Source organism: Falco biarmicus, chromosome 8, assembly GCF_023638135.1.
Source record: "Falco biarmicus isolate bFalBia1 chromosome 8, bFalBia1.pri, whole genome shotgun sequence".
Classification (NCBI taxonomy): Eukaryota; Metazoa; Chordata; class Aves; order Falconiformes; family Falconidae; genus Falco; species Falco biarmicus.
Genome location: NC_079295.1, coordinates 59,467,319 through 59,493,358, shown reverse-complemented (window position 1 = coordinate 59,493,358; position 26,040 = coordinate 59,467,319). Strand labels below are relative to the sequence as shown.

Below are 26,040 nucleotides of genomic sequence, written 5' to 3'. Positions count from 1 at the left end.
CAGACACTGTGCTCCAGGAAGCAGTCTAAGCAAAGCATTGAAAAATTCAAATATTTTAATGTATTTTTTTTAAAACAAGCAAATGAAGCTTCAGAACAGGTGTCTCATCATGTTTTGCTTACAGAAAGATGTCCACAGATCCACTGCGTGAAAGCAGCTGACATACAGATAAACTTAAAATCCTTCAGCCACGTGCACATAGATCTTACTCAACAGTAGGCTCCATGCAGGACATGGTTGCTCCTGGGCAATCACTATAGTTGGGGCACAGAAAGAAAAGTTTCAGGTCTTAAAACAGGATGAAGCGGGATCCATCTCACAGTTTAAGAGGAGATTGCATCCACAGGCCTCAAAAGCCCCAATCATGCACCAAATATACCCCAGACAAGCTCGCAGCTGCACTGCATCCTCCCCCTGCAGCTGTCAGCACACAAGCCCAGCCTCCGGGGCCACGGAGGGGCCTTCGCTGGGCTAGAACTGGCCGCTGCATGTCCTGCCTGCACTACCTGGGGCCTGCTCACATGACTTAACACTTGTCTTGCTCAGGACGTGCAGGATCAGAAATGAAGCAACAAAAAGGGTTTGCTTTTGGTTTTTTGAACAGGAAGTCAAAAAAAAGGGGGGAGAAAAATTCTGTGGCAATAGTAAAGCAAAGCCATGGGTTTGGCATGTCTGATAAGCTTGTTTTTCAGCTCTTATTCAGTCCTGGTTTAATATCTCATTAAAATAATAAGTCATTAGTTACATGACAGAGAAGAGTCTCCGGTTACATTTAAATAGTCCACAGTGTTCAGACTGAAGATATCAAATGGGCTTGAAAAGGGGGTTGGTTTTGGTTTTCCAGAAGTTTATTTCAAAAGTGTGCAAACAGGATACACTGAGAGCACTGTAATTCTGGTACAGCTGATCCACAGACCCTTAACAGCCCTTCTGTCTGCCCCCCTGCCCCGCCCCCAACACTAAATGAAAGACCTGGGATGTATCAACAATCTGATTAGCTAGCACAGACATGGAGCTCAGCTTGCCCAGTGTCTGCAAGCAGGGAAATAAGGCTTCTCTAGCTCACCCACAGCTCAACATACGGTGCTACCATGGTAACTAGAAAATAACATGTACTTAAACGATGACGGTGGCACGACGTGCTAGGGACTGCTGTGCTTTCCCGCGTGGGCACCCATCCTCTGGGGATCTTGAGACGGGTAGTGAATGGGGCCTGGGGCTCTCATGAAGGGAGGCGGGGGCCCCATGGCATGGAACATGTGTGGTCCAAAACCTGCAGAAACAATGTTGGCAGCTTCAGACAGAGGAACAGAACTACCAATGCACAGGAACTGCTGCTTGAAACTACTCACAGATAACAGCTGGCTTACAGCTATGCCTTAGAAAGGTGCACATCTTCCATGAATCTTCAAATCCCCAAACTCCTCCTCCTCTTGCCAGTACAACTGGAAGCAATCCCTACCCAACATACAACCTTACTCACAGATAAAAGCTGGTAGGGGGGACTGGACACGCGTCTGTAACGCCAGTCTAAATGCTTCCTACTGAACTGTGGAGCAGAGCAAATATATCCACAGGAGTCTGATGTCCCATGAAAAAAACCCCACAAAAACAGAGGGCCTCCATACAGATATATATACACACAGCCAAACAGGCTGGCATTCAACCAGCTGCAAAATTAACCTTTAAAGTTCAGGTTAATGTGGCATTTACACAGCCAGCAAAAGCACTGAGCAGGTCTCAGTACCAGTAACAGGGCTTTCTGACATGCCTGAGAGTTTGCAAGTGAATACATACCACAGCAGGCAGCTCAGTTTAATCAAACTGTGCTGACAGCTCGTTTCAGATCATCAGTTTACACTGTACGATCAGGGAACGAGGAAAATCAACTCAGGGCATGCCTCAGTGCTACAACACAGCCGAGTAAGAGGACTAGAAAGTCTAACACCAAGTCAGACACCCCCACTTGAAGGTGAAACACAAGTACCTGGAGGTGGTGGCGGAGCAATGCCAGGAGGAGGTGGCAAGGCAATGTTAACCACAGCCGGAGGGCCACTTGGAGGTAGGTTGAAGTAATTTGCAGAAGCCTCCTCTTCTGCAGCTGGAGGAGGGGGGAGAGCTGCAGAAAAAGTACATGGTGGTTATGAAAAGTCTCTGTCAAGATAAGCTTGTATGGTGGTGTAAGCCTTCACTGAGGAGGCACAATCAGTTCTTCCACACGGGCAAACTGTTGCTACTATTGCACATATGAACCAGAGTGAGAAGCAGGACCACACTGAAACTCCAGAACCAGTCACCATTTTTCTTCACCCAAAACCAGCCTTGCTTTTTCAATCATACAATACTCAGTGGATTAGGAAAACATTAACCAAGCCTTAAAAAGCATGGGTTGCCAGTATCTCAGACCTCAGTCACTTTAACTCAGCTTTAACTTTTCATTCACCACATAAAGAACTCCCTTTATCATCAAGAATTTGCTTCTAGATAAAGTTTGCCTTCCATCCCTGCTGGATCTGCTGCAAACCTACTACTACTACAGTAGTAACTGCCTGCTCTGGGCTCACCAGTGCCTCTACTGTCCTGAGCAATGTTACAGTTCTCAAAGGTTTAACATCAACCCCTCTCATGGAAGCAGGTGAGGTCAGTGTTAAGTTTCAGAGATTAAACCAGCTAACTTACCTCCGGGAAGTCCTGGAACTGGCTCCAGCTTTATCCCAGATTCTGTAGTACCTTCCTTGTCCTTTTCTTTTCCTCTTGCCGCCTGGGACCTAAAACCAGATAAAAAGTTTGAGACAAGGATGAGAAAATGCAGGATAAGCAGATATTCATACCACAATAGTTTCACATTATCTAATCTGCACCCGTTGCTTCAGGCCAAAGATGAAAAATTCACAGAACAGAGACAGCTGGTACAAAGTGTGCAAACAGTGCTTACAGGAGACAGATTAGAAGTAAAACTACAGAAACTCATGCATAGCCCTCAACCAGGAAATCCCCTACACAACTGTGTAATCTCCAACCCAGATCCCACTGCTGAAAGAAAACCAAACTGTAAAAGGACCCCAACTATTTACCAAATCAGTATCTACTCCAGTGTAATATCCAATCCTGCTCGTCATCATTGCACAAAGAGAGAAGAACCTTGTGGCAGTATCCTCAAGGCTTCCTCCCTGCCGTACTCACCTTCCCCATTTGACATTGAGCCTGCGTCCATTGACAATGAGTTTGTTGAAGGATTTCTCAGCAGCCACTTCCGCAGCTTGCCGGGTGGCAAACTGGATGAAAGCACACTGTTGCCTCTGCACTACAGTTATTGTCCGAATCTCCCCAAACTGGTAGAAGTGATTTCTGTGTCAGGGGAAAAAAAAATTATTATGAAACACTACTCCTCCTAGCTGCAGGGTGCACAGCGGAGGAGGATCTCATCACATGTTGAAACAGATATGCTCAGATCCTTTCTTTTCTCTGTCTCCGGTTCAGACTAACCGTGACAAATTAGATCTCTTGTCCCTCTGTGCAATTAAGGAGCAATAAAAACTGCAGCAGCTTTTCTCAGCAGCTAGCTAGAGGGAGGCTGTGGGACTTTCTTGTCAAAAGGGTAACAGAGTAACCCCAACAGCTCAGACGGATGACTCATCTTTAAAGAGAGAAATTTTAATCAAAGCATTTGAAGTGTGCCTGGTTATCTGTTCTCCAACAAGCTGGCACTCCTCTGCACTTCCCCACCAACCAGTCCCCATTAAGGAAAAACTAAAAGCCAGATTTATTTTTTTCCTTGCAAGAGAGATTTCCTCACTTGAAGATGAGCAGTAATCAAACTGTCAAATAAAAAGCCAGGGCAATACAAATTCACCAACACACCTGAGATCTGATTCAGTGATAGTATCTCCAAGCCCTCCAACATACAGTGTAGTAATAGTCTTGTCATCAGGGGGGTCTAGACGAGGCATGGTTGATGCTCGTTTCAGAAGTTTATCAGCCACAGGATCATTAATTCCATAGTAACGATCTTTGATGTTCTGATCAGCCAGAGGATCATCTGGATCTGTAGGTTTCTCATGTCTAAGGTTCAGCAAACACAGCATTTCACACCAGTCGTAGCTGCATCAGATTATGACTGTATCTGCTGCCTTCCCTTCTCAAGGCCTCTTTTTATATGCTTAACCCTAGTCACATAACATCCCAAAATGGAACAAAAAGCCATGAGAACTTAAACTGCAGCCAGGACTGCCTCAAGTTCTGAATGAATGGCACTTCTGACAGCTCAGCATTCAACGCTACAAAATACAAGAGCTTGATTTCAAACAGCCTCTTGTTGAAATACAAAGATCTCTGATTGAGGGGACTGATGCCACGAGGGGAAAAAATGAACTACGCAAGAGAAGAGATGTAGTCACTGCTTCAGCAAAACACTACACAAGACCACACAGCTAATTCCTCACAAACACGCCACAACAAAGATTCATTCACTGGCCCTGCATGTCAACTGAAAGCATGTTTCACGCTGACCCCAATCGCAGTGCTACCTCTCCTGTCCACTGCAGCGCTTCCTGTTCCCCAAACCCCAAGAGCAGCTGTCTCTGACCCCAGTGAACAGATTCACTGTTTAAGCTGTATCTGTACCTGTAGGGACACTCTTCTCCTCTCTTGCATTCTCCTTTTACCCAGAACGAACAGATGTGAGGACGGTTACGTTTATAGTAAGGCGTGGTCCGAGCCAGCTTCAACAGCATATCGCTGGTAGAAGTAGCTTTTCCTAGTGCACCAACTGGTCTAGTGCCATCAGAATTGGATATCTAAACAGCAGTTAAACCACAAATAATTATGTATATATCACCATTGAAAACTGATGCACAGAATCAGAGCAAGAAAATGATTTTAAGATAAGCTAGGTCATTCTTCCCATTTCCTCCCCCATACACATCCACACACAGAAAGCATGATTAGAACTACACTTTCTTACCTCCCGTTCCATGTTCTGGGTGTAGTACTCTTTATTGACATCAGACTTAGGCATTTCATCCTTAAGGGAAAGTCCTGCATCCCGGACTTGAATAGGCAAACCTAGAATGAAACAACAAATCTGTATGAAGCACAAGCTGAAAGAGCAGAAATAGTTATTGCAGTCTTCATTAGCCAGACATAACTCATCTACTACTCAGGTATACCACGCTGCCCCTGAACCTCAGAAGAGATGTGGTCAAGACCTGTTCCTTTTGAAGACTGTCCAGACAACCATGCCAATTACATGCACACATTTAAAGACATTTCATCAACTTTCATTTCAGAGGCAAGCAGACCACCTTCTTCTCTTGGTGTACATTTTTTGGTACACACCATATTCCAGGTCAAGTAGACAGGTCTGACAGACATTCTTCAGCTTGCTGCATGTCTGGCATACTTCTGTTTTCTTGAAACGCATACGAACACCAGGGCACCAGCGGAACACTGTGAAAGGCCTGGCACAAATCTGGAAGACAGAAAGTCAACACTTGTATCACTATCATGCAGCAATGAAGGTTATTACATGGAAACATGACATCCAAACACATCTAATTTCTTTAAACCATAAATACAACTTCTTCATCTTAGTGCAAAGATTCAGACCTCAAGAAATATTTGTTTCTACTTGGTGCCTTACTTTGACTGAAGAAAGTTTTAGGAAGGTGTTTTTTTCTTGTTGTTTTTCTGATTTATTACAGTAACACAAATGCTGAAAGCAGACCTACACCAAGTAAAAACAAATTCTCCTCCATTCCAGGTGATGTCAGTATAGAGCTACTGCAGATAAATTATCAATTATGTGTAAATCAGTCACGAACATAGCAGCGAGCCCAGTGAGAGGGTTTTTGAGACTTTTGGTCCAGAAGAAGACTACTGCTCTCTCTTATCTGGTAGAGCGATGATCTGCTTCTGTTGCATGTACAGTCTGAGGAAGGGAAGCAAGATTTCAGCACATACCTTTTCCCTTCCTCAGATGACAATTGATAAAAAGGGGCAAAAAACCTCCTTTAATTTCCCCTCAGTCAAGACAACACTAAATATTTCATGCTCTCTCAGAAATGGAAGTGGCTTATTTCTTAGACAACACAAACCACCACACAGCCACAAATAACATATTCATAGCAAAACCTAAATTCCAGTTATGCACCTCTTACAAGTAAAAACAAACTTGCAAGAGAACATATGAGATCACGTAAAATGCTGAAGTACCTCCAAATATAGTACAATATTTGCAAAAAGTAATTCCGATAAACATGAGCAAATCCTAAGTCTGTCTGAAGAGTCTTCAGTAATTTTACTATTTTAAGACCAACTGACTTTGTCTAACAAAGCGCACAGTAGGCTGACCTAAAAATGTATGTAGTTACATAAACATTTTAAGTTGTTAACCCAGACAAGCACTTTTCTGAAGCTGACAGGCTTTTTAATGTTAAAATGTATTATTCCTAGATGTGTGCCAATTTAGATGTTCTTTCTTCAAAAGACAACAAACATACCTTGCATTCTTTTCCATATTTTTCCTTGGTCTGAAATATAATTAAAAAAAATAAAACAAAATATGAAATATCATCAATTCAACATAAAACATATCACTGATGTTACAGCACAGTGGTTTTCTCCTAATTATGCTGCATTTAGACTCACCCACTCTTGTGTTTTGGGTTTACACCTTGGAAGGTCAACAGGACAAAAAATCCTAAAAAACTCTCAATCCATTTCTGTTTTAGAAACATTCATTAAGACACAGTATTGGAAGTCCCACATCATGTAGTGATGAAAAGCGAAAATTAAATGGAATATTAATAGCTATTTTTAAACAAAGATGATGTTACAGGAAATAGGTCCATGAAAATAAGCAGGCTTTGAAATATTACCTATACCAGCATTAGGGTTATGTTTCACAAAAAATATCATCACCTTTCAACAAACTTGGTGGAATGGAAACGTGAAGGGAAGATAACGTAAATGTAGGTCATACACAACTGGACTGAGCACAGAGAAAACCAACATAAAATGGACTGACTCACCCTGCACAGAGGAAACCAAGGTAAACAAGGACTGAAACTACCGTCGGACAGCCTTCATAAACCAGTTTCAACTTATTTTTACAGGTGCATATTCTTCACATTTTAGAAATTTTACAAAGCTATTTAATGTCTCAGCAGCTCAATGTTCTCCATGTCACACGATTTACCAGTACTAAAGCTTTGTTTTCTAGTATTTCCTGCACTCTAGACACTGGACTGTTACCATATAGCTCTCCTTTTTGACTGATCTATTCTTAAGTCACATACCTAATGCCATGATAACACATACCAACAATGGCTGGAACAAAATCCTGTTGTGCAGAACCATCTAATTAGCAGTGCATGCCCACCTCAGCATCTCCTCCTGTAGCCAGGCTAATTTTAGTCCCTGAAACCCAACAGTTCTAGGGCCACCACAGAAGAAAAGACTGCATGGTCAAACAGGCACATACCATTCGAATATATGGGTTTTCTCCAAGACATGTCTGGCACAGAATAGGGAAATCCTGAATAGAGCAAAAAGAAAGAAAATCAGAAATTTGCAACGAACTCTATCACCACAACCGCATTCAAATCACATTTGAACTAACATTATCAAGTTAAACTAATCAGACCGTTTGAAAGATGCAAAAAGCCTCATTCAAAAAGTCCCTGGGAGAGCTGCAAGCCATAACCCGAGGCCCGTACTATGAAAGAACTGCCAGCTACCAGCTATTCCAGTCTTTAGTAAAACTTAAAACAACAAACAAGCCAAAACCGTACTCTTGACATCTTAACTCTTCAGCGACCTTACTGCAGCAGATGACCCCCCCACCCTCCCCCCCCAACTATCCCTCAGCATCTATTGTTTGCCCTGGGCCCACCCAAGAAAGGCCTCAGCTCTACGGAACGCAGCCAGGGGCGCATGACGGCCCAGCTCAGCCCTCCCAGCTACCGGACACCCCAACCCCCGGCAGGGAAACGACGGGGGAGCGGGGAGGTGGGCTGCGCCCAAACCCGAACGTTTCCTTTCCCAGCCAGCGCTGCCCATAAGAAGCGCCCAGGTCACCGCGGCAGCCCCTTTCTGGCCGAGGGGACCCGCAGGGACACAGCTCCCCGGGGCCACCGCCCCGCGCCACCTCGCCTTACGGCCTTGCCGCCCCCACCCGCTCCCTCACCGCAGCGGAGGGCCCCGCCGGCAGAGGCCCGCCCCGCTTCTCCCCAGCCGTTCCCCGGACTCACCGCGTCCTCCCAGTTCTGCCGGTTGTAGGTGTTGGAGCCCAGCGATGTCGACATGGCGGCTGGGCCCCGCTCGGCTCCGCTCCCTTCCCCTCAGCCGCCGGAAGCCCTCGCGCCGCTCCGCCTCGATCCCGGCAGGCGGCGGCAGCCGGAAGTGACATCACTTCCGCTAGCGACGTGCGGCGGCGGGATCAGCAGCGCGCCGCGGGTCAGGGGGCGCGCTAGGCACGGTGAACCATAGAGCTGGGCTAAAAGGGCGGGAACGGCCGGGGCGGGTGAAACTGCCGGGAACATTGCTGGGGGGATGACGGGCGAGACCACTGGGGAATTTTATTTTATAATCAACCACAAAGTAAGAACCAGCGCAAAGAATCCGAGAGCCACGTTTGCTTTATTGAGGGTCACTACACGACGTCAAGCATAAGGCAACAGCCGCCTGTCGGGAAGGGGCAGACGGAGGGGCACGCGCCAGGGAGCAGGGACATGCCGACACCTTTCCTGTCGCCTACAAGCACCTACGGGAAGGGAAAAAAACAACTCACCGAGCTAATTAGACCTCTCAGAATACCATGAATCAATGCACCTTTTTATTCCTAGTGAGAAAGGCCCAGCTCGCCCCTGGAAAACTTGTTTCCCTATTAGTGTCACAAGTATAGCGCCTGTTTCGGCTACTGGAGAGGAAAAGTGGCGGCCAAAGGTTAAGTGCTCTGTTACCTGGACAGGTAAAGCCGCAGCAGGGGCTAGCACTACACATTAACTACGAACTACAAGTCTTAAACTCATGCTGTGCATCTGCGCGTCACCTACGTGAAGTTGTAAACAGGACGCCTCGCTGCTCAGAGACCTGCTGCAGGATCTAGGCTGCAAGGTGCGTGCCACCCCGGGCACACCGAGGTCCCTCGCACCAAGGGAGAGGTTTTCGGGTACTGCACCACCTCCCCCAAGAGCAGGCAGTCACATCCCGCCCGGCCGAGCAGAGGATGCGCAGACCCAGGCTGGCAGAACCGGCTGCTATTCACACCCTTCGCAGCATGACAGCACATCAAAGCCCATCACAAATGTTTAACAAAGGTCAATGTCTGAACTGGGAATGCACTGCAGGAAGAGAGATCTCACCTGCTTGCACTAAGCTATGCAGTAACTAGTAATTCAGTGCCCTGCATACGCTGCTATTAATTACTGATTTTAGCTTGGACTACAGCCAAATTACACCCTAGAAGAGTTACCTAACAGTACAGTGTATGCTAGTTAACATATAACTGTCCTTCCACCTTTATACCTCCCTGCCACCCACCCTAACAGGAAAAAAAGAGTATGAACTCAAACAGCTTCTGTATTTTTATGTATACCAGACCTAATCGTAACTCTCCAGGTTTCATACTCTGATCACTACCCCTATTAACACAGGTTTACTGGTGTGAAGACTGCCAGGCAGCCTCTGGAGCATGCCTGCCTCAGTCAAGAGCTGTAGCAGAACCTGAATTCCCAGCTTGCAGCGCACCATGCCATCACATCGACCTGCACAACAGCAGGCTGACAGCAAGCTCAGCTGCCAGTCAAATCCATGAACACTACAATACACTACAGTTTGAGTTTAAATGCAAACTGATCATGTCCTTTGTGATAACAGATCTATCACCTCGGCTAAGCAAGCTATGTATGCCAGAGTGGCAGCATTCTATGTCCCAATCCCCCACAGCTGAAGTATTCTATGAGGAAGCAGAAAACCAAAAGCAAGCATCGTGCTGCTGCCAGTAACTTGCCAGTAACACAGCAGACACGGCCACCTCTTAAAATGTTTGTCTGGGAAGGACATAGCTCTGCGTGCAAAGAAGTTGTTCACTATTGAGCATGTAACATCAGGTTTGTGGGCTGCTGACATGAAGAAATAAACAATATGGGTTTTCTCGTGTTGATAAAACCAAATTCAGCCAGGTGTAGTGCAAATCTGGAGAAAGCGAGATCTTTCTCTGTGTTGAAACACGTGCTGCGAGTTAAACTAGCCCATGGCGGTGTGGGGAAGCAGAGCGGTAGTTAGTGGGCACTACAACAAGAAGAGAGAGAACAAACCATCCCAAACCACGGCACCTCAACCACCTCCTCATGACCCGGCCGGGGCCTGTGGCACACACCCACACATCACAAAGGAGCTCTCACAGAACATTTCACCAGGTGCTTTCTTCACTGTGACAGTCCATCCTGCGGCCAGCTGTCGGGGCGCAAGCATTGGGAGTGTTTATGGGAGCACTGGACCGAGGCTGAGCTCCACATGATGGGTGAGCCAGATGACCTCTGAGGCATGATCACCTTCCTCGCTGGGCCGGATTGGAGCAGCGAGGTTTTTAAACTCGTGCTTCATCTTGAAACTCACGGTCACTTCGCCCTCTTCTTTCTGTGGGGTGACCTTGATGAAAACGCCTACCTTATTGGCTTTTCTGAAGGCAATAACACTGCAAGGCAGAAAACAAAAGAATGCTGGGTCAGCCAAATTTTCAAGCAGTAGTTCTGAGAGATTTGTTCTGACACCATGTGAGAGAGAGAGACTCAGTTTATGGCTGAATATGCCCTGCCAGAACAGCTGCCCTGGTTTCCGGTTTCTAGCATAGTCCCTGCTGCTCTTTTTGCAGGAGGCCCACAACCCTTTCTGCCTCATGATCAGAACATCAGCACCCGCTTTATGCTGACGGCTGCTGACACATCTGTCAAACAGAACATGCTTGCTTTGACCATGGGAGTTATGTACACAGCTGTGCAACAGTGAAGGACCATGGTACACAGGTCAAGTTGCTCTGTAAGAGGCTGCAGCAGAACATATTCCATTGTGAAGGCTGGAGGCAACTCTGTCACACACCCTGGTGTGTAGTTCTCACTGCTACCATGAACCCTCTGCTTGCAAAACAAAAGGATCACACAGAGTATTCCCGGGGAGAATTAGTACCACCACCTACAACTCAACTGCTGTAACGGCACACCTTGCCTCAAAGGGAAGAAAAGACTCCTGAACAGTCTAAACCACAAAAAGAAAGATCTCCATTGCTGATCTCCGACCCATCAAAAACCCCCACCGCCCCACCCAAGAAAACATGAAAAAAAAAACAGCAAAACACACTAAAGACAGAGAGAAGAGCAAGCTCCTTGGCTGAAGTGCCAAGTGTTTAAGGGACACAATCCCCGCAGGACAGAGAACACTCACTCAGGGTCATCCTGAAAGTCTTGAGGCTCTGCCAGTTCATCATATTCTGCTGCAGCATCTTTGCCAGCCAGAATAAGCTCCTTGGGAGGAACAGCCACCTGAAACAGAACACAAAGAGAAGAAGCTTTCAGCACTGATCATCACCTATGCTGCAACCAGGAGAGCACCCTCCCCTTCTGAGGGCTGCTTTACTACAGTTTAACGGAAAAGCGAATCACCCTCAGCTTTCCTCCAGTACCACCTGGTTACCACTCGGCCAGTGAAAGACTGTTATTTCTCCCTTGGGTTCTGGGTCTCAATGAACAGTCACCATTTCAAAATACTTTATGAACTGATGTTTACATTGGTAACAGTCATTTAAGCTCCAAGGAGGAAAATGCAACACAGTCAGCAGGGACTGAAGGACATATGAAAAGTATGACCTGTGGAAGGATAAGCAGTAGTAAGCCTTTGAAGAGGCTTAGGCTCACACAACAGAAGGGTACAATACCTTGGCAGTGCTGTTGATATTGTCAGGGTCTCCCTCCTCACACTCCAGCAGCGTGACATGCGTGATGTTCTCTACTGGATTGGTCAGAGTCAAAAGGACTTGGCTCTCCTGGGGAGATTCAGGAATCACAGTTCAAGGAGCAATTATTCTAAAATTCATCATTACTGTTAGCACCTCCATCTTCTGTGTCAACACCTTCAAAAATTGCATCACATACACTTAAGGGATGGATAGCTAACACCCCCAGTCTGCAGGAAACGTGCCAATGCCATGCAGCACTCTCTTAACAGAAGAAATACAAATCTTTGGAACGTAGCCAAGATCAACCCCACACCTTTTATTCTTCAGGTACTGGCATGTGCTTGGGATGCCAGACGTCACATTGCATGGTAATCTACTCCTGCAGAGTGGTAAGTACATGCAGTGTTACTCTGACTACTCCCTTAAAGCTTGCACCCTCTCTAAACAGAGCGAGCAAACCCCTCAGGGAACAATCATCACATCATGTCATCTTCCAAAAACATCCCACATTTACACCTCCCGGCTATGCCTCACCCTAAGAGTGTCTGGAAAAACTACTGACCTTCATGTAGCGCAGGTTGGGAATAGACATGATTCTCACTTCAGGGATGTAGTTACTACAAAAAGAACAAAGCAAGTGACCGTGATTGACTGTGTTGCTGCCTATAACCTACCTCTTGAAGGAGGATGTATTCACAGACATCCAACTCATTTGATACTATCAGAGCGTAGCTTATGTCAAACAGAAAAATGAAGTGCCCTTTTGCTATATAAGCTTAATCCTACAAATTCCTACTACAGCGTGGGGCTGTCACAGCATGCAATGTCTTTTTCAAACTGCTGAAATCTTTAGTAGATCAGGACGCAAACCTATTACAGATAAACTAAATGTATTTAAAAATGGGATTACACCATCCTAAGAAATGACACACCCATACAAGAAGTCAAATCAAAGAGTACAAAAGAAATTAAAATAGAAGGCATTAAGCAAGCACAGATAAGCAGTTGTTCTCCCCAGTCCCTATATCTTACTTACACAGCAACCAGCTGGATCTTGAATTTGATAGATGTTGGATTGAATTCTGGTTTGCTCAGGTTATGTTCACATTTCTAGAGACAAAAATATTTTTGTTAGCACCAAAAGACAGCATGCAGTCAGACACTGAAAAATCAGAGTTGTGAGCACCGTGCCACTTGCCACAACGTTACCAGCCTTTAGCACAGTGCACATAAAAAAATACCTTGGAGTTCGTGTAGCCATCATTGTGTCAAGTTATTGATACTCAGAAAATGTCATACCCAGCACTACCAGCGCAATCTCAAAAACATGACAGCTGGAACTTGACTTAAAAAACATTTGGACACTCAGTGGCTGCAGCTGGAAGAAGGCACAAATACCTGCAAGCCCTTTGACTTATGCTCCCAGAATCCATAAAAAATCCCAAACTGTTGGAACTCAAGACTGATCTCATAAGCTACTCTTCATATACAGGCTCAGCCAGACATTACTTATTTCTGAGAAAATATTCTGCATTTGCAAAGCATTCTGCATCTTAAATACAAGAATTTTGCTCTGTTACTCTGGGAGCTAGGTAAATATTCCTGTTTCATTGAGAAAGCAAACAGCTTTTTAAAGACCGTGTAGTTAAACCAGCTTTGATTTAATTCTTGCTTGTCTTCACTTCCCAACTTTCCGTTTTTATTCTCTGAAATATCCTCTTTCTGCCTTCACTCTAAGGACAATCTTCAGTATTCTGCACTGCCTCTCACTAATATTTTGTTTGCTGACTTGATTTTTGTCTTTAGCAATAGCAGAATATTTTTTTAATTCCAACTATACTGGCAGCCTTCTATGATTTATACTGGAAGCCTTCTATGATTCCTTGGCTAAGCAGAGCACAAAGACCCTGATGTAAATCCACCTTTGTATCTTTATGTACCTTTGATGATGTTGTCCCCCTTTCATAATCTTTATCACATCAGAGATGGGACAGCCTCCCTCATCTCCTAGTGCTGTTACCAGTAATTTGGTTGAGAACTTTCAACAACTAGAAGCATTTGAGCAGTTTCTTTTAAAAAGAAATACACATCCCATTTCCCACAACCCAAGTTCTGCAAACATGAAAAAAGACTTTTTAATATTTAATTACCTACCCGACAGCGCAGCGAACGTTTGATCAGGAGGTGCTTATGACGTGGGTAGAGCTGGGAAGCGCAAATCGGCTGGAAGTCAGGCTGCAGCAGACGCTGACGCAGAGTCGTCACTGGGTGCACAACAGAAAGCAAGACAAATTATGTCTCATTCAGGCATGGAAACTCGAGCTAGATTCTACACACTCACTGGCCTAAGAGCAAGCATGCCTCGCACTGTATGCCGACATGCTAATTTCACCTGCACCCAATAGTTCAGAAGCCACTGGCAAGTATCATTGTTTATAGCAGTGAATGAATGAATGGAAGGCAAGAGATGTATAAAGGGCTGCCCTGATGGGGCACAGTAACACAACTGCAACATCAGTGCCAGCCCAGGAGAAACAAGGCACCCTGATCTCTATTCAAAGCTCAGCTGGGGCAGAAACAGAATTTTGTAATCATCTAGAAAATAAGTTCTTTTCCTCCCCAAGGGAAAATAAATTTTCATAGCTTTGTTACGCTCACAGCTGGGTGCTGCACAAGTACAATACACAGCTTCTCAGCAAGGAGTTTGCAGAACTTGGACTCACGCATAGAATTAGTGACTACATAGTTCCCAAGGCAAGGAACTTCCAGCAGCCAAAATTTCCCATACTTTTCCCAAAAAAACCAGGCTCCTCACTCTTCCCAGTGTTCAAGATGCAGTGAGCCACCTGGCACCATTTCCCTCACTGTGGGGAACCATGAAAGTTGTCTGCTTTACCAGCATCATACTCTCACAATGCTGACAGTCTCATGAGAAAAGGAGACCAAGATGATCTACCCCCTTCCATAAACCCTTCATGAATGAATTAATATTGGCGGACTTTATAGGCCTGCAGGACCACCGAGAACATCTGTCCTACTTAAAGCCACCTCAGCAGGAAGTCCACAATGCATCCTGTATCTGCTCTTTTATCCCATTCACTCCCAAGTTGGATTGATCAATTTACAATATTTGCTGACTAAATCATGAGCCAGCTAAATAACTGGCAAGTGTACGCAAGCTGGTCCAAGCTGATGTCAAAGTAATGCGCAATTGTTACTTAACAGGCCAGTTTTGGTTCCAACTCCCCCAGCAGCTCAGCTACTTCCTTAATTCCTGCTATTATTTGAAAAAGGAATCAGCTCTTTTCTCCATCCAAAAGTTGACACTTGACATGCAAAGAAAGTAAGGTCAGCAAGAAAATGAAATAATTGTTAAGAGGCTTGATGTATTTAGCTCTGAGCTTTCCATGTACAACATGAAGTTGAGGCTGCATTCAAAGTTACCATCTAGTCACAAATTCCCCACCGTTTCAATCCCAGCATAAAAATTACTAAAATCTCAGGCCGTTAGGAACCCCATGGACAAGTTTCGAGGCACTGCTCATGTTATAAAATGCAAGGGCAAAAGGTGACAGAATATTATGGTGTTACCTTCTGTCAGATTGATTGGCCTTGTGTAGTAATCCTCAGGAAGAGGTTCCACTTCTTCCACTGCATCAGCTGGCTCAATCTTGATCTCCTTCTGGTCCTCTCCTTCTTTCAGGCTGAAGCAAAACGAGAGACAACTCGGTCATAAAATATGGCACACATGCTTTGGCGGACAGCAACAGCAGGGACTGCATTGTAACACAGAAGGCAGTGAGAGCTGAGACTGCAAGACAATAGCAACTGCACAAAGATGTGAGCAATCACTTTTTTCTGAGGAGAAAGTAAAACATCTAGAGCTGCTGCACAGAGATGCCTGAGGATTTGACATCTCTCTAAAGCTCCAAAGAAGAAAGCTCCTTTCACTGCTATCTGCTAATACGTTTGTAATTTTTCTGAAGTTGGTCTCTTGCCTACACCTCCTATCCTTCCCACAAAGGTAACCCCAATCCTGAGACTCACGAGAGTCCAGCAAGGGCGCTGATCGGTGCTCCTGGCCTCTGGCGTTGAAGCCTGGTTCCAAGGCCATATTTGTCCTACAAGGAAAAAAGGAACTGTCAGTTTCAGGTTTGCTTCCTGCCAGGACAAAAAGACCTACTGCAAACTCATCCTCTGAGGTGCATGATAAGCATAGGGAGACAAGCAAAGGAAAGCAAACAGGGGAAGGTATTCAATGCCTTCCAAGATATTTTTTTTCTGCTCAAAATGTTAGTAAGGAGAAAACAATTGCCACTGCACTGCAGACGGGGAGAGACAGATGTATGCAGCTCCTGCTTACAAAGCTTTTGCTCTTTCCTTAAGTCACCAGCTTGCACTACTGACACACTTCCCCTTGATCTTCTCTTCAGAGCAACTGCATGTCAGGTAGTACAGAATGAGAGCTCAGCTACCAAAAGAACTGGGCTGACATGGGTATGCATCCATCTGAAACACTCTGCAGCACTGCTAGAAGCAGCTGGAAGGTTCAATCTCCTGCAGACCTTATTGCCTACAGGTCTCTCTTACCAGGCACCACCAGCTGGCAGGAATAGCTGAGCTACTCCTCAGCTTTCTACAGCTGAACTGTACACAGCGTGCTTGGAGGCAGAAATCTTTCTGGGCAGGACTGAAAATCTGAATTCTCACCAAACAAGAAATCTGAGCATCAGCCTACCCTGGTGATTTTTCAAGGATCAGATTAATGTAGTGCCATTTGCTTCAGGCAGACAGACGGCTGTGTCTCAGCCCAGCTCTGTGAAGGACTGCTTTTCAAGTGTACATTACTTACCTGAAGACACTGCCTTGTTTGTAAACTAACAAAGATAATTTTTTTGTAAGTTACCCTCTAACTAACTAGCCTTCATGTGCATTTGTTCTAGACACAGCCCAGTTAAGAGGCCCTGAGGCAAGATGAAGAGTAGGATCTGTTACTCCCCTTCAGTTGGTACCATGAGACCTTTAACACCAGCAGAAACTGTGAAAAGACTTACCACTACGTGTATAGTGTGTTGCTGTGGAGAGCCCCCAAAATAGCAGCAGGTAGCAACGGAGACAAAAAATGCAGCCATAAGACACAAGCAAGGGCACAAAGCAAGCACAGTTAATTGAGAAGTAGCAAGCATATGCAGAGTCACCCAGCTAAACAAAGTAAGCATTTACCTGCCAGTTACAATAAACAAGTCATTCAAGCCACAACCAAGTCTTAAGGTTAATTTCAGTTGAGATTTCATGCAGAAAAGTGCCAGACAATCCCAATCCTAACTGTTACTGAGCTGTGGTATGCAACTGTCCTAAGAAAGAGCTACTCCTGCTATCGTGACTTGGCTGCACTGCGTTTCACTGCTGGATAACATGTTCTTTTGCATGGCAAGTGTAAACCCTTCAGGCATTATCAGAGGGCACTGTGAGAGAGAGAGGCAGTGTAATACACAATAACGGATGTAAAACTACTTGTCCCTAAAGAAACCCATGTGCCCTAGCAAATTTATTCACGTTGTTCTCGATAAAAAGAAGCTGAGCAGCCCTACTGCACTACCAACTAATTAATTTTCCACGCTGAGGCTGTTGTGTATCACTTTTCCTGCTCTGAGAGCACAGTACTCCCAGCTCACCGAAAAGGCTAGGGGCACGTAGCTGCGGCGTCGCATCAGCTTCTTCCGGTCCCGCTCGATCTTCTCTTTCTGAGCCAGCTGCTGGTAGTACTCAACCAGTTTGTTAATCTGGAGGGATGAAAAGGAACAGATACCCAGTGAAAGGGGAACAAATACCAGATCAGCTGCATTATTTTCTTGTGAACAAGCTGGGGTTCCTGCTACTTGTTTCACTCTGCTCCTAGCACTAGCTGCATTTTGAATTATATATGTTACAGAAGCCTGTGCGTCTTAACATAGCTTAACCCACACTGTGGGCGACAAACTGAACTGCCTTTGGGAATGATGTCTGTCAGAGAGCAGCGTTCAATTATCACTTTGCAGTTAGGCAACTGAGACTTTCTTTGTGCATTTGCCACGACTGGACAGAGTAGTATCATACAGCCAAAACTGAGCAATTTGGATTAGTGGAGCAAACAGTATCTTTCCCCCCACTGAGGCTGATTGTATTTAGTGGAGAGCCTTAACTGATGACAGGGAAGGGTAGTAAAGGTGCAGTTCTGTTTTCCAGATCCCAGACACACTCTTGATCGGAAAACAGCTTTTTTCACATACATACGCAGCATATTCACTGGTGTCGTTTTAACAGCACTATTAGGTATGACGTTTTCAACTGAGTTTCTTCTGAAAAGGAGATTTTATACTGTGATATCCACAGGAGAGCCTCTAAGAGGCCTTCCTTCCATTGAATTCAGTCAAGGTGGAGATTAGGAACTGCAACTGGTATCTAAAGGATTATACAGATGCAGAAAAAGTAATTGAGAGGGCCTGGTGCCTCTAACAGCTTTTTCTAGCTGATGCATCTCAGCCTAAGCATGACCCTCCCCCTCACTCACCCTCTGCGTGTGAGGATTCTCCGGCTCCTGCCAGCCACCACTAGCTGCATGAAAAAGAGAAAAAACAAAGTCCTCAGGAGATTTCCAGACTCCACACAGAAATCACATCTAACACACAACTACCTTGGTTCTACTCATGCAATGACATTCCCTATTTTTGCTACACTTACCATTGCAATTCTGTAAGTTCATGCCTGCACAAATATACACATCTGAAAGCTTTTCACAGGCAAGTTTGGCCTGAAGGACCTTCATCAGCTTTTATACTGTGTTTTTAAACAACTGCTGTTCGAGAGATACTCAGAACAGCACCTAGAAGTCACTTCAGCAGCAGGTACGTGAGCATACAAGAATGGTCTCTTTATTAGTGGCTGCCCACATCTCTGCAATTTCAGCTCCCAGACTTCAGTCACATCAACACCAGAAATCAGAAGATCTGCTTGGTCTACTCAGTCCCGTTTCTGGAGCCCGACAGATATTTTTCTGCACACCTCACGCACCAAGAAATAGATGAAAGCTTTGTTCCAGTGCTGTCATGAAAAGAAAAACCAAGTACAAACACTGACAAGCAACTCTGGAATAAGCCAAAGCAAACAAAAGTGATGGAAAACAAATTAAGATATTTATGCTGTCAGACTGAGTGGCTTCAAAGACTCTGAATGTACACAAACAAGATCCCAGCTATGGGGACAGCACACCAACTAAGAGCCCCTCATCTGACAGCTTTCTCACTAGTCAAGTAACACAAGCATGGAAGTGGGTCACATGTTCCACTAACTCATCTCAGCCCTTCAGAGGAGACTTCAGCAACAAACCATTTTCCTGTGGATTTCCAACTGTGACTCAAAACCTTGGCAGACATTACATACATCATATGGCCAGAAACTAATTTTATTATCTATTACCTTCAAAACACACACTAGGCTCATGCTATTATTCGGGTTTCTGCCTTTGACTGTCACTTACCAACAGACTTGTCTGCCATGCCAACATCCCGGGAAGTCCAGCGGCAAAATCCACAAGCCAAATAATATGCTTTCTTCATGGTAGTCTTGGCCGGGTCATCGGGAAGTGGAGCAGGAATGCTCGTGGCCCGGGTGGAAAGGGTATGCATGCAGCAGGGGCAGTCAAAGCAGTTAGCACACCTGTAAAGACGAAGGCCTGTAAGACAGTGCTCTGAAAAAAGTCCCAGACCAAGGAAAATGCTCTCCACAAGCAAATCCAAGATTAAACCAATGGACCTTTTCGTCTTATGCAACAGCATTAGCGAAAAAGGGCAACAGAGCCATCAACAGGAACAGGAGGGATTCGGAGTCAACAGAACAATGGCAACAGTGAGAAATACTGGGTGATACTAAGAAACCCTTTCTATTAGGGGAGCAGGTCATCACAAAAACTAAAATGTGAAGAACACATGATACCTCATGGAAAGACACTTATTCCCCAGAACAAACTAAAAAGAAACAAGAAGTGATGGAATTTTTTAAGACTTTCAGATACATACAGCCAGGTGTCGATTAAGGAGAGAGCTGTTTAAAATAGGGAGTCTTGATGAAAAAGTCAGAACAACCTTACCTATTCTTTTTCAGTTTGGCTTCAGCTGAAGGCATGTTTTCCAGGCAGCTGGGGCAGTAGTGAGAGTCCACCTGATGAACAAGACGGTCACATCACACTTCTTGACACGCATTTGTTTAGACAACATGCTGGCAGCAGCCTGAAACTCTGCCCCACAATTTAATGAGGCTTTGTGTCTGGCAAGACAGGTGAAGCCAGGGAAGACTCCACAGATTTTTTGGTACATGGAATCTTAGCCCATGTCAGCCAGATTTTGGTCTTCAATAATATAAGTCAGAAGGTTCCTTAAGTCAGGATAAATTAAACAACTATGCCTAGTAAATGGGAAAAGGACAACCAGGCAGGTGTTGACCTTTTGCAGTTACCAGAATTTCATTTTTCAGTTTGAACGACTGCTTTTAGTATGTTATTTTCCATTTATATCTAAATAGATTCTGCCCCTGGTCAGATATATACACATTTCAGAAAACGCTTGTATCTGTCTGCTGTCAGAAATTAATTTTGTCAATTAAAACAACAGGAGCAAGAAGGCCGTCCCCTTCGTGAAGAGAAAAACACACCAGTTATTAAACGTGGAAATGCACAATGACTACATTCATCACACTAAAGTGAATTAATGATGGATGCAGCCTGGTGAGAAATCTATTTTCTACTCTCCAGAGGCTTCAACATTTGTGCAGAGATACCTCTTCTGAGGTCTGGGTTGCACGGTCATTCTTCTCAGGCTTTTCAGACCTATCATAATTCCTTCATTCAACCAGAGTTCCACCAAATCAGTTTAATCAGTTTTATTACGAGGGCTGTGAAATGACATGAGCAGCCCCAGGATGAAGGCTTGCCCGTGTTCTGCTCCGCACAAAAGCAGCGGTCCTGGCAGGCCCCACGCACCAGGCTATGGCTCTGGCCTGATGCTAATCTACAGCTTCAGGCTCCAGCCACTCGGGACAAAGAGCCAGCCCTCCGCACCAGAGATCCCACTGGATAACGTGGGGAAAAGGCCTGTTCGGGGGTAAATGCAGTCACAGCCAACGCTCCCAGCCCCGTCTCCATTCTCACAATGGGCGCGACGCCCCCTGGCCTGAGCACGCAGCCTTGCCAGAGCCCGGGGGTGCTGCTGTGGCGGCGGCGAAGGCCAACGCACCCAGCCAGGCTGCGGGCCGCCCACGGGCCCCCCCGCTGCGGGGCAGGGCCGGCCCCAACGGAGCCCCCGGCCCTGCTCGGCCTTCGCCCCAGGCCGGGCCGCACGGCGGGGTGTGGGGCGGCGGGCGTCCCCGCCGCTCCCCGCCCGCGCCCGGCCGGGATACGTGTGGGAAGGGGGTCCTGGGCCGCCACGGGGAAATGTGTGTGCGTAGGGGGCCTCGTCCGCCCCTGCCAGGCCCCGCGGCGGGGCGGAGAACCCCTGAAGCCCCGGGCGGGCCCCGCTGTGGGGCACATCCCCTCCGAGGGAAAGCCGCCCCTCACGGCAACTCCCACCGCTGGTGCGCATGCCTCAGCCAATCACAGCCCGAATTCCCTCGACTGACAGGCGTGCGGAGCCAATCCAGCGCAAGACACCGCCCCTTCCCTCATCCGCGGCCAATCACCCCACTCCATGGTAGCACCGCTGCGCCGCCGTACCAACCAATAGCAAGGCACAGACGAGTGAGCGGCTCGAGAGCCACCCAACCGATGCGCGCAGAGCGGGCAACGTCCCGCCCCGTCCCGCCCGGGCTGCCGGCACGGCGCGGCCCGGCCGCCGTTACCTCGTGCGAGACGCACTCCAGGGAGCGGAGCTCGCTGCAGTACCGGCAGAAGTACAGCTGCGACAGCGGCGCCCGCATCTCCTTCTCGCCGCGCACCAGGTACAGCACCCGCTCCGACTGCAGCAGCGACGCCATCTTGGGAGGGGGGCGGCCGCCGCCGCGCTGCCGCCGTCAAACGTCACCGCCAGACGTCACGCGCCGCCCTACTCACGTGACCCCCGGCGGGCCAGGGCGGTGCCGCGTCTCCTGCCCGGTGCCCGCCCCGCCGGGCCGTGAGGGAGCGGCCGGGCCCAGCCCAGTGCCCGCAGCGAGGCCCCGGACCGCCCTGCGCTCGGAGCCGCCGGGGCCGCCCGCCTGTGGCCCGTTCGCACATCCCCGCGCTGCCGGTAGCGCGTTTCTGCGCCCCCCTCCCCGTTCCCTCTCCCCGAGCTTGCTCTGCTGCCCGCGCTCCCCCCGAACCCACATGGGGCCAGCCTTCTTCATCCCCAAAGGTGGTTTCTCTTCCCCAGTCGCTGAGGCAGGATCCCGGCAGAAACAACCGCCCCGGTGCCATGGGGTCAGCAGCACAGCGCCAGGGCCCGCTACGGTGTCCCGAGCCCACAGCCTGCAGCAGCAAAGCGCCCCCGGCCTGCCCCTGGGCACGCTGTGCGAGCCCGTCAGGGGCCCGGCATCACCGCCCGGCCTGTGACACCGCTGCCCCATCCTCACCCTACGCCTGTCCCTGCACAGCACCGGCTGCCAGCCCGGCCTCTGCCCGCCGCCCGCCCCGGCCGCTCCAGAGGAAACCCCTGCCCTCAAGGATCTGCCGCCGTTCCTCATAAAAACCCACGTGCTTTTTATCCAACAGCAGCAGCTGGAGGGGGATGCACTGTTGGGAAGGCAGGGAGCGTTGCCTAAATTCCCAAATTAACTGTATGTTAAAAAAAAAGTATGTACACAAAATTCAGGTCATTCTGACCCACTCTTCCAAGTCATCAAATCACCCACCCTGTCAAGTTGTCAAAACTGATGAATGAAGGGAGTTTTCCTGGTTACGATTTTCAGTAACAGGAGGAAGCTGCCTGCCGGTGCGCTGCTCCCAGGGCAGCGGGGAACTGTGTGCTGGGAGGCCAGGGGTGTCTGAGAGCAGAGGAATCCAGCAGTTTTCCCCAGGAAAAACAGGGGTGAAGGGTGCAGTGTGGGGGCCCCACTGTGGGTGACTCCAGGCTTGTGTCCCAGTGGGATAATCTGAGCATCCCACCTTGCTTTCTGGGGCCGGCCAGGAATAGCTGCTGCTGGCTTTGCCCTTAAGCATCATGAGCGGAGCAGAATATTCCACTGGGCAGCGGATGCGCCGTTCCCAGCTGGGCTGAGGTCTGCTGCCTCCCTAGAGACGCTCTGCACCCGCGTCTCTCTAAATCAGTCCTGCCCTGAAGCCCCGGGGAGCGCTGGCTGGCACCTCACTGCTGGGGTTTTCGGTGGTTTTACTTTTCTCTCTTGCCCCGGGCCTCAGAGGCAAGTGGGCACATGTGAGCCCTGCTGGTGGTGAGGCGGGAGGGGAACAAGTGAGAGGAAAAGCCCTTCATTAAGCTGTTATGCTGGGAAACATTCCCCCCCCCCCCCCCCCCCCGTGCCTCCCTGGCTCCTGAGACCTTCGGGTTTGCTCCAAGTGGCCTTTACCCGGTGGGACCCCGTCCTGGAGGACCATGAGCCGCAGTCCTTTATCCTGGTGCAAGAAAAAGGTCCTGCCTGCCCGCCCTCCCTTCTCCCGGCCCCCCTCCCCTGCCGCCCCCCGCGGGCCGGGCCGGGCCGGGCGGGGCCAGGCGGACGCTCCCTCCCCCGGCGGGGTCCTGCCGCTGCCGCCGCCTCGAGCCGGAGCCGGAGCCGGGCAGCGCCGCAGGTAGCGGGGCGCGGGCAGGGCATGCAGGCAGAGCAGGGCGGGCAGGGCAGGCATGCTGCCGCCGCCTCCCCCCAGCGGCGGGGGCTTGTGCCCCACCGGCCCGCCGGAGCCTGGGGCGGTTGCGAGCGGGACGGGGAGGGGGCTCAGCCCGGTGCTGTCGGTCGCATCACGCAGCTGCCCGGAGCCCCGTTCCGGCCGAGGGCATTTGCGGGACCCGGGGGGAGCAGCCCGGCCCCTCAGCCCCGAGCTCTGCTGCTAATTAAGCCGTTAACTCCGTGACTCAGCAGCAGGCACCTCGGGGGTGGGCGGGTGGTGCGAGGCTCCCCTGAAGCCGGGGGGCTCCAGCAGCCCTGCTTCCACCGTTTCCCCACCCGATGACCCCTTGTGAGTGACCAGTGGGGCGCCTGGTTGTGACTTTGCTTTATCAGCTCCTTTAACAACAATAGCAATTAATAGGGAAGTTTTTTCCCTGGGCTTTTATCCAGCTACATCAAAGCACTCTATAAATCCTGGGGCTTCTCGAAGATGGAGGCTGGACGTGACCGTTGGCATCTCACTGGAGAGAGCAGCGGGGTGCACCGTGGTGGGGGTGCTCTGGCTATGGGAGGGATGGAGGGGGCTGCCCCATCACCTCTCTGCCTCTCTTGCAGGATGGACTTCTCTGACTCTGCAAGTCCTGCCGCCCTCCCCAAGCACATCCTGGACATCTGGGTCATTGTCTTGATCATCCTGGCCACCATCCTTATCATGACAGCCATGGTGCTCTGCCCAGCCACCGCTGTCATCATCTACCGGGTACGGACTCACCCCATGCGCAATGGCATCGTGTGAGGCAGAGGCAACGAGGGACAGACGGCTTGCTGGTCGGGTGGCCACAGCTGTGAGAGATGCGTGACTTTGTGGATGTGTCCAGCTAGAAACAACTCGCTTCCATGAGGTAGGCAGGCTGGTCTCACCTTCACTGGTGACCCTGTCTCCTTCCAGGCAAGTAGCAAGGAGTGGAAATGCCTGGCAAAGTTACTTCTTCTCTGGAGTCCCAGCTGTCAGGGTGGTCAGGAGAGAAGGGTCAAAGCAAGATGGATGTGGCTTCTGGTTGTGGGTTCAGAGACTCGGCTAAAAGCATCAGTAACAGACAGAGGCAGTCCTGGCAGCACAGCAGACATGCAGCTGGCACCGGCTTCTCCTCTATCAGATATCTGCCGAAATTGTAGGAAGACCCTATGGGGCGCTTGGTTCTTCTGGGTCTCGTGGAGCACAGGAGGGTGGGCAGCCCCTGCCAGCCTGCCTGCCTGCAGGCCAGCTGTGCTCGGCGCTCCTTCCGATGGCAAGGACCCCCAGCACACTGACCCCGTTGCAGGGGTCTGTGCTCCCCTCGCCTGGGCCAGCAAAGCAGGAGGAGCAGAGGGGTTTGTGCCCAGGCAGTGGCAAGGGACTATGCAAGCTCTTACATTGCCCTTTGCTGTGAAATAAATGGACTTTAATTCTACACATGGGCGTTTCGTGCAGATCTGTCCACGCTACAGATGGTGTCCAGGGAGATACCTTGCAGCATTTCCAGGAGCCCTCCGTGTGCTGACATCCTGCGCTGCCTTGGCTCAAGGTCCCTAGGGCTCTGGCCCAGCCTTTTATCCTGGTGGCAACAGCCCTGCAGGAGGCACATTTGCCAGCCCAGCCCCACACTCTGGAGGTGCAAATCCGAATCTGGCTGTGATAGCAGCAGCAACTATCAGTCAGCGAGTGGGAAGGATCCCCTGGATCTTTCTGACAGCAGCAATGACTGCTTTTCTCCCGCTCGGCTGACCAGCATTGCTCCCTGCCACAAGCCTCACGCTGAGTGTGTGGCAGGAGTCCTGGGGCTGAAACAGCGTCCTGGTGACTCACGGTGAGAAAGGTCATGAATAATGAGATGAATCAGGCTGGGATATGGGGAAATGTTATGGTGATGCTGGTGGGAATTGTTTAAATCCCATTTTGACTACTGGAAAGAGCAACCAGCCCTGCGGTGTTGGAAACCCTTCATGCCATCCCCGTGCAGCTTGATCCGTGACAGCCGGTATTGGGTTTGCTTTTGGTGTTGGGGCCAGAGGGGCAGGCGATTCCCAGGGGAGGAGGATTTTGGGCTAACGCCTCCCTCCCCAGGGAGGGAGCCCAGCACCCGGACGCAGCTCCCCGGGAACGGAAACGCCTGCGCTGGAGCTGTGGGCTGCGGTTGTACTAGGGAAGGAGCAGACACGTATTCCTTGCCTGGCCCCAAAATAAATTTCTGTTTCGAGCCATCGCCTCTCTCTCCCCCCTCTCAAGTTGCAGAACTTGAAGCAAATAAACAGAGTTATTTTTCTTT

General features: G+C 48.7%; 3 protein-coding genes across 5 annotated transcripts; 1 reads left to right on the top strand and 2 right to left on the bottom strand.

Annotated features, from left to right (window-relative positions):
- Positions 1-37: 37 nt before the first annotated feature.
- Positions 38-8,402, bottom strand: RBM22 (RNA binding motif protein 22). 2 transcript variants are annotated; one of them, XM_056348349.1, is made up of 12 exons: positions 8,253-8,402; positions 7,484-7,537; positions 6,501-6,530; positions 5,338-5,470; positions 4,964-5,064; positions 4,624-4,796; positions 3,862-4,062; positions 3,184-3,348; positions 2,680-2,768; positions 1,988-2,119; positions 1,117-1,273; positions 38-254 (listed from the first exon to the last, which is right to left on the bottom strand). In XM_056348349.1, the coding sequence occupies exons 1-11, from the start codon at positions 8,304-8,306 to the stop codon at positions 1,143-1,145; spliced, it is 1,263 nt and encodes a 420-aa protein (XP_056204324.1). In that variant the 5' UTR covers positions 8,307-8,402; the 3' UTR covers positions 38-254; positions 1,117-1,142. The 2 variants fall into 2 exon arrangements, with proteins under 2 accessions (XP_056204324.1, XP_056204323.1); XM_056348348.1 differs by lacking the exon at positions 38-254 and having other exon boundaries at positions 827-1,273.
- A 219-nt stretch (positions 8,403-8,621) lies between these two features.
- DCTN4 (dynactin subunit 4) lies at positions 8,622-22,026 on the bottom strand. Of its 2 annotated transcripts, XM_056348346.1 has the most exons (14): positions 21,821-22,026; positions 20,079-20,149; positions 19,470-19,648; positions 18,504-18,547; positions 17,629-17,736; positions 17,008-17,028; positions 16,001-16,074; positions 15,545-15,657; positions 14,108-14,217; positions 12,990-13,063; positions 12,516-12,570; positions 11,933-12,040; positions 11,443-11,540; positions 8,622-10,699 (listed from the first exon to the last, which is right to left on the bottom strand). In XM_056348346.1, the coding sequence occupies exons 1-14, from the start codon at positions 21,953-21,955 to the stop codon at positions 10,486-10,488; spliced, it is 1,404 nt and encodes a 467-aa protein (XP_056204321.1). In that variant the 5' UTR covers positions 21,956-22,026; the 3' UTR covers positions 8,622-10,485. The 2 variants fall into 2 exon arrangements, with proteins under 2 accessions (XP_056204321.1, XP_056204322.1); XM_056348347.1 differs by lacking the exon at positions 17,008-17,028 and having other exon boundaries at positions 21,821-22,025.
- A 1,464-nt stretch (positions 22,027-23,490) lies between these two features.
- Positions 23,491-26,040, top strand: SMIM3 (small integral membrane protein 3). Its single transcript, XM_056348352.1, has 2 exons — positions 23,491-23,699; positions 24,350-26,040. Exons 1-2 carry the CDS (start codon positions 23,506-23,508, stop codon positions 24,528-24,530), a joined length of 375 nt encoding a protein of 124 aa, XP_056204327.1. The 5' UTR covers positions 23,491-23,505; the 3' UTR covers positions 24,531-26,040.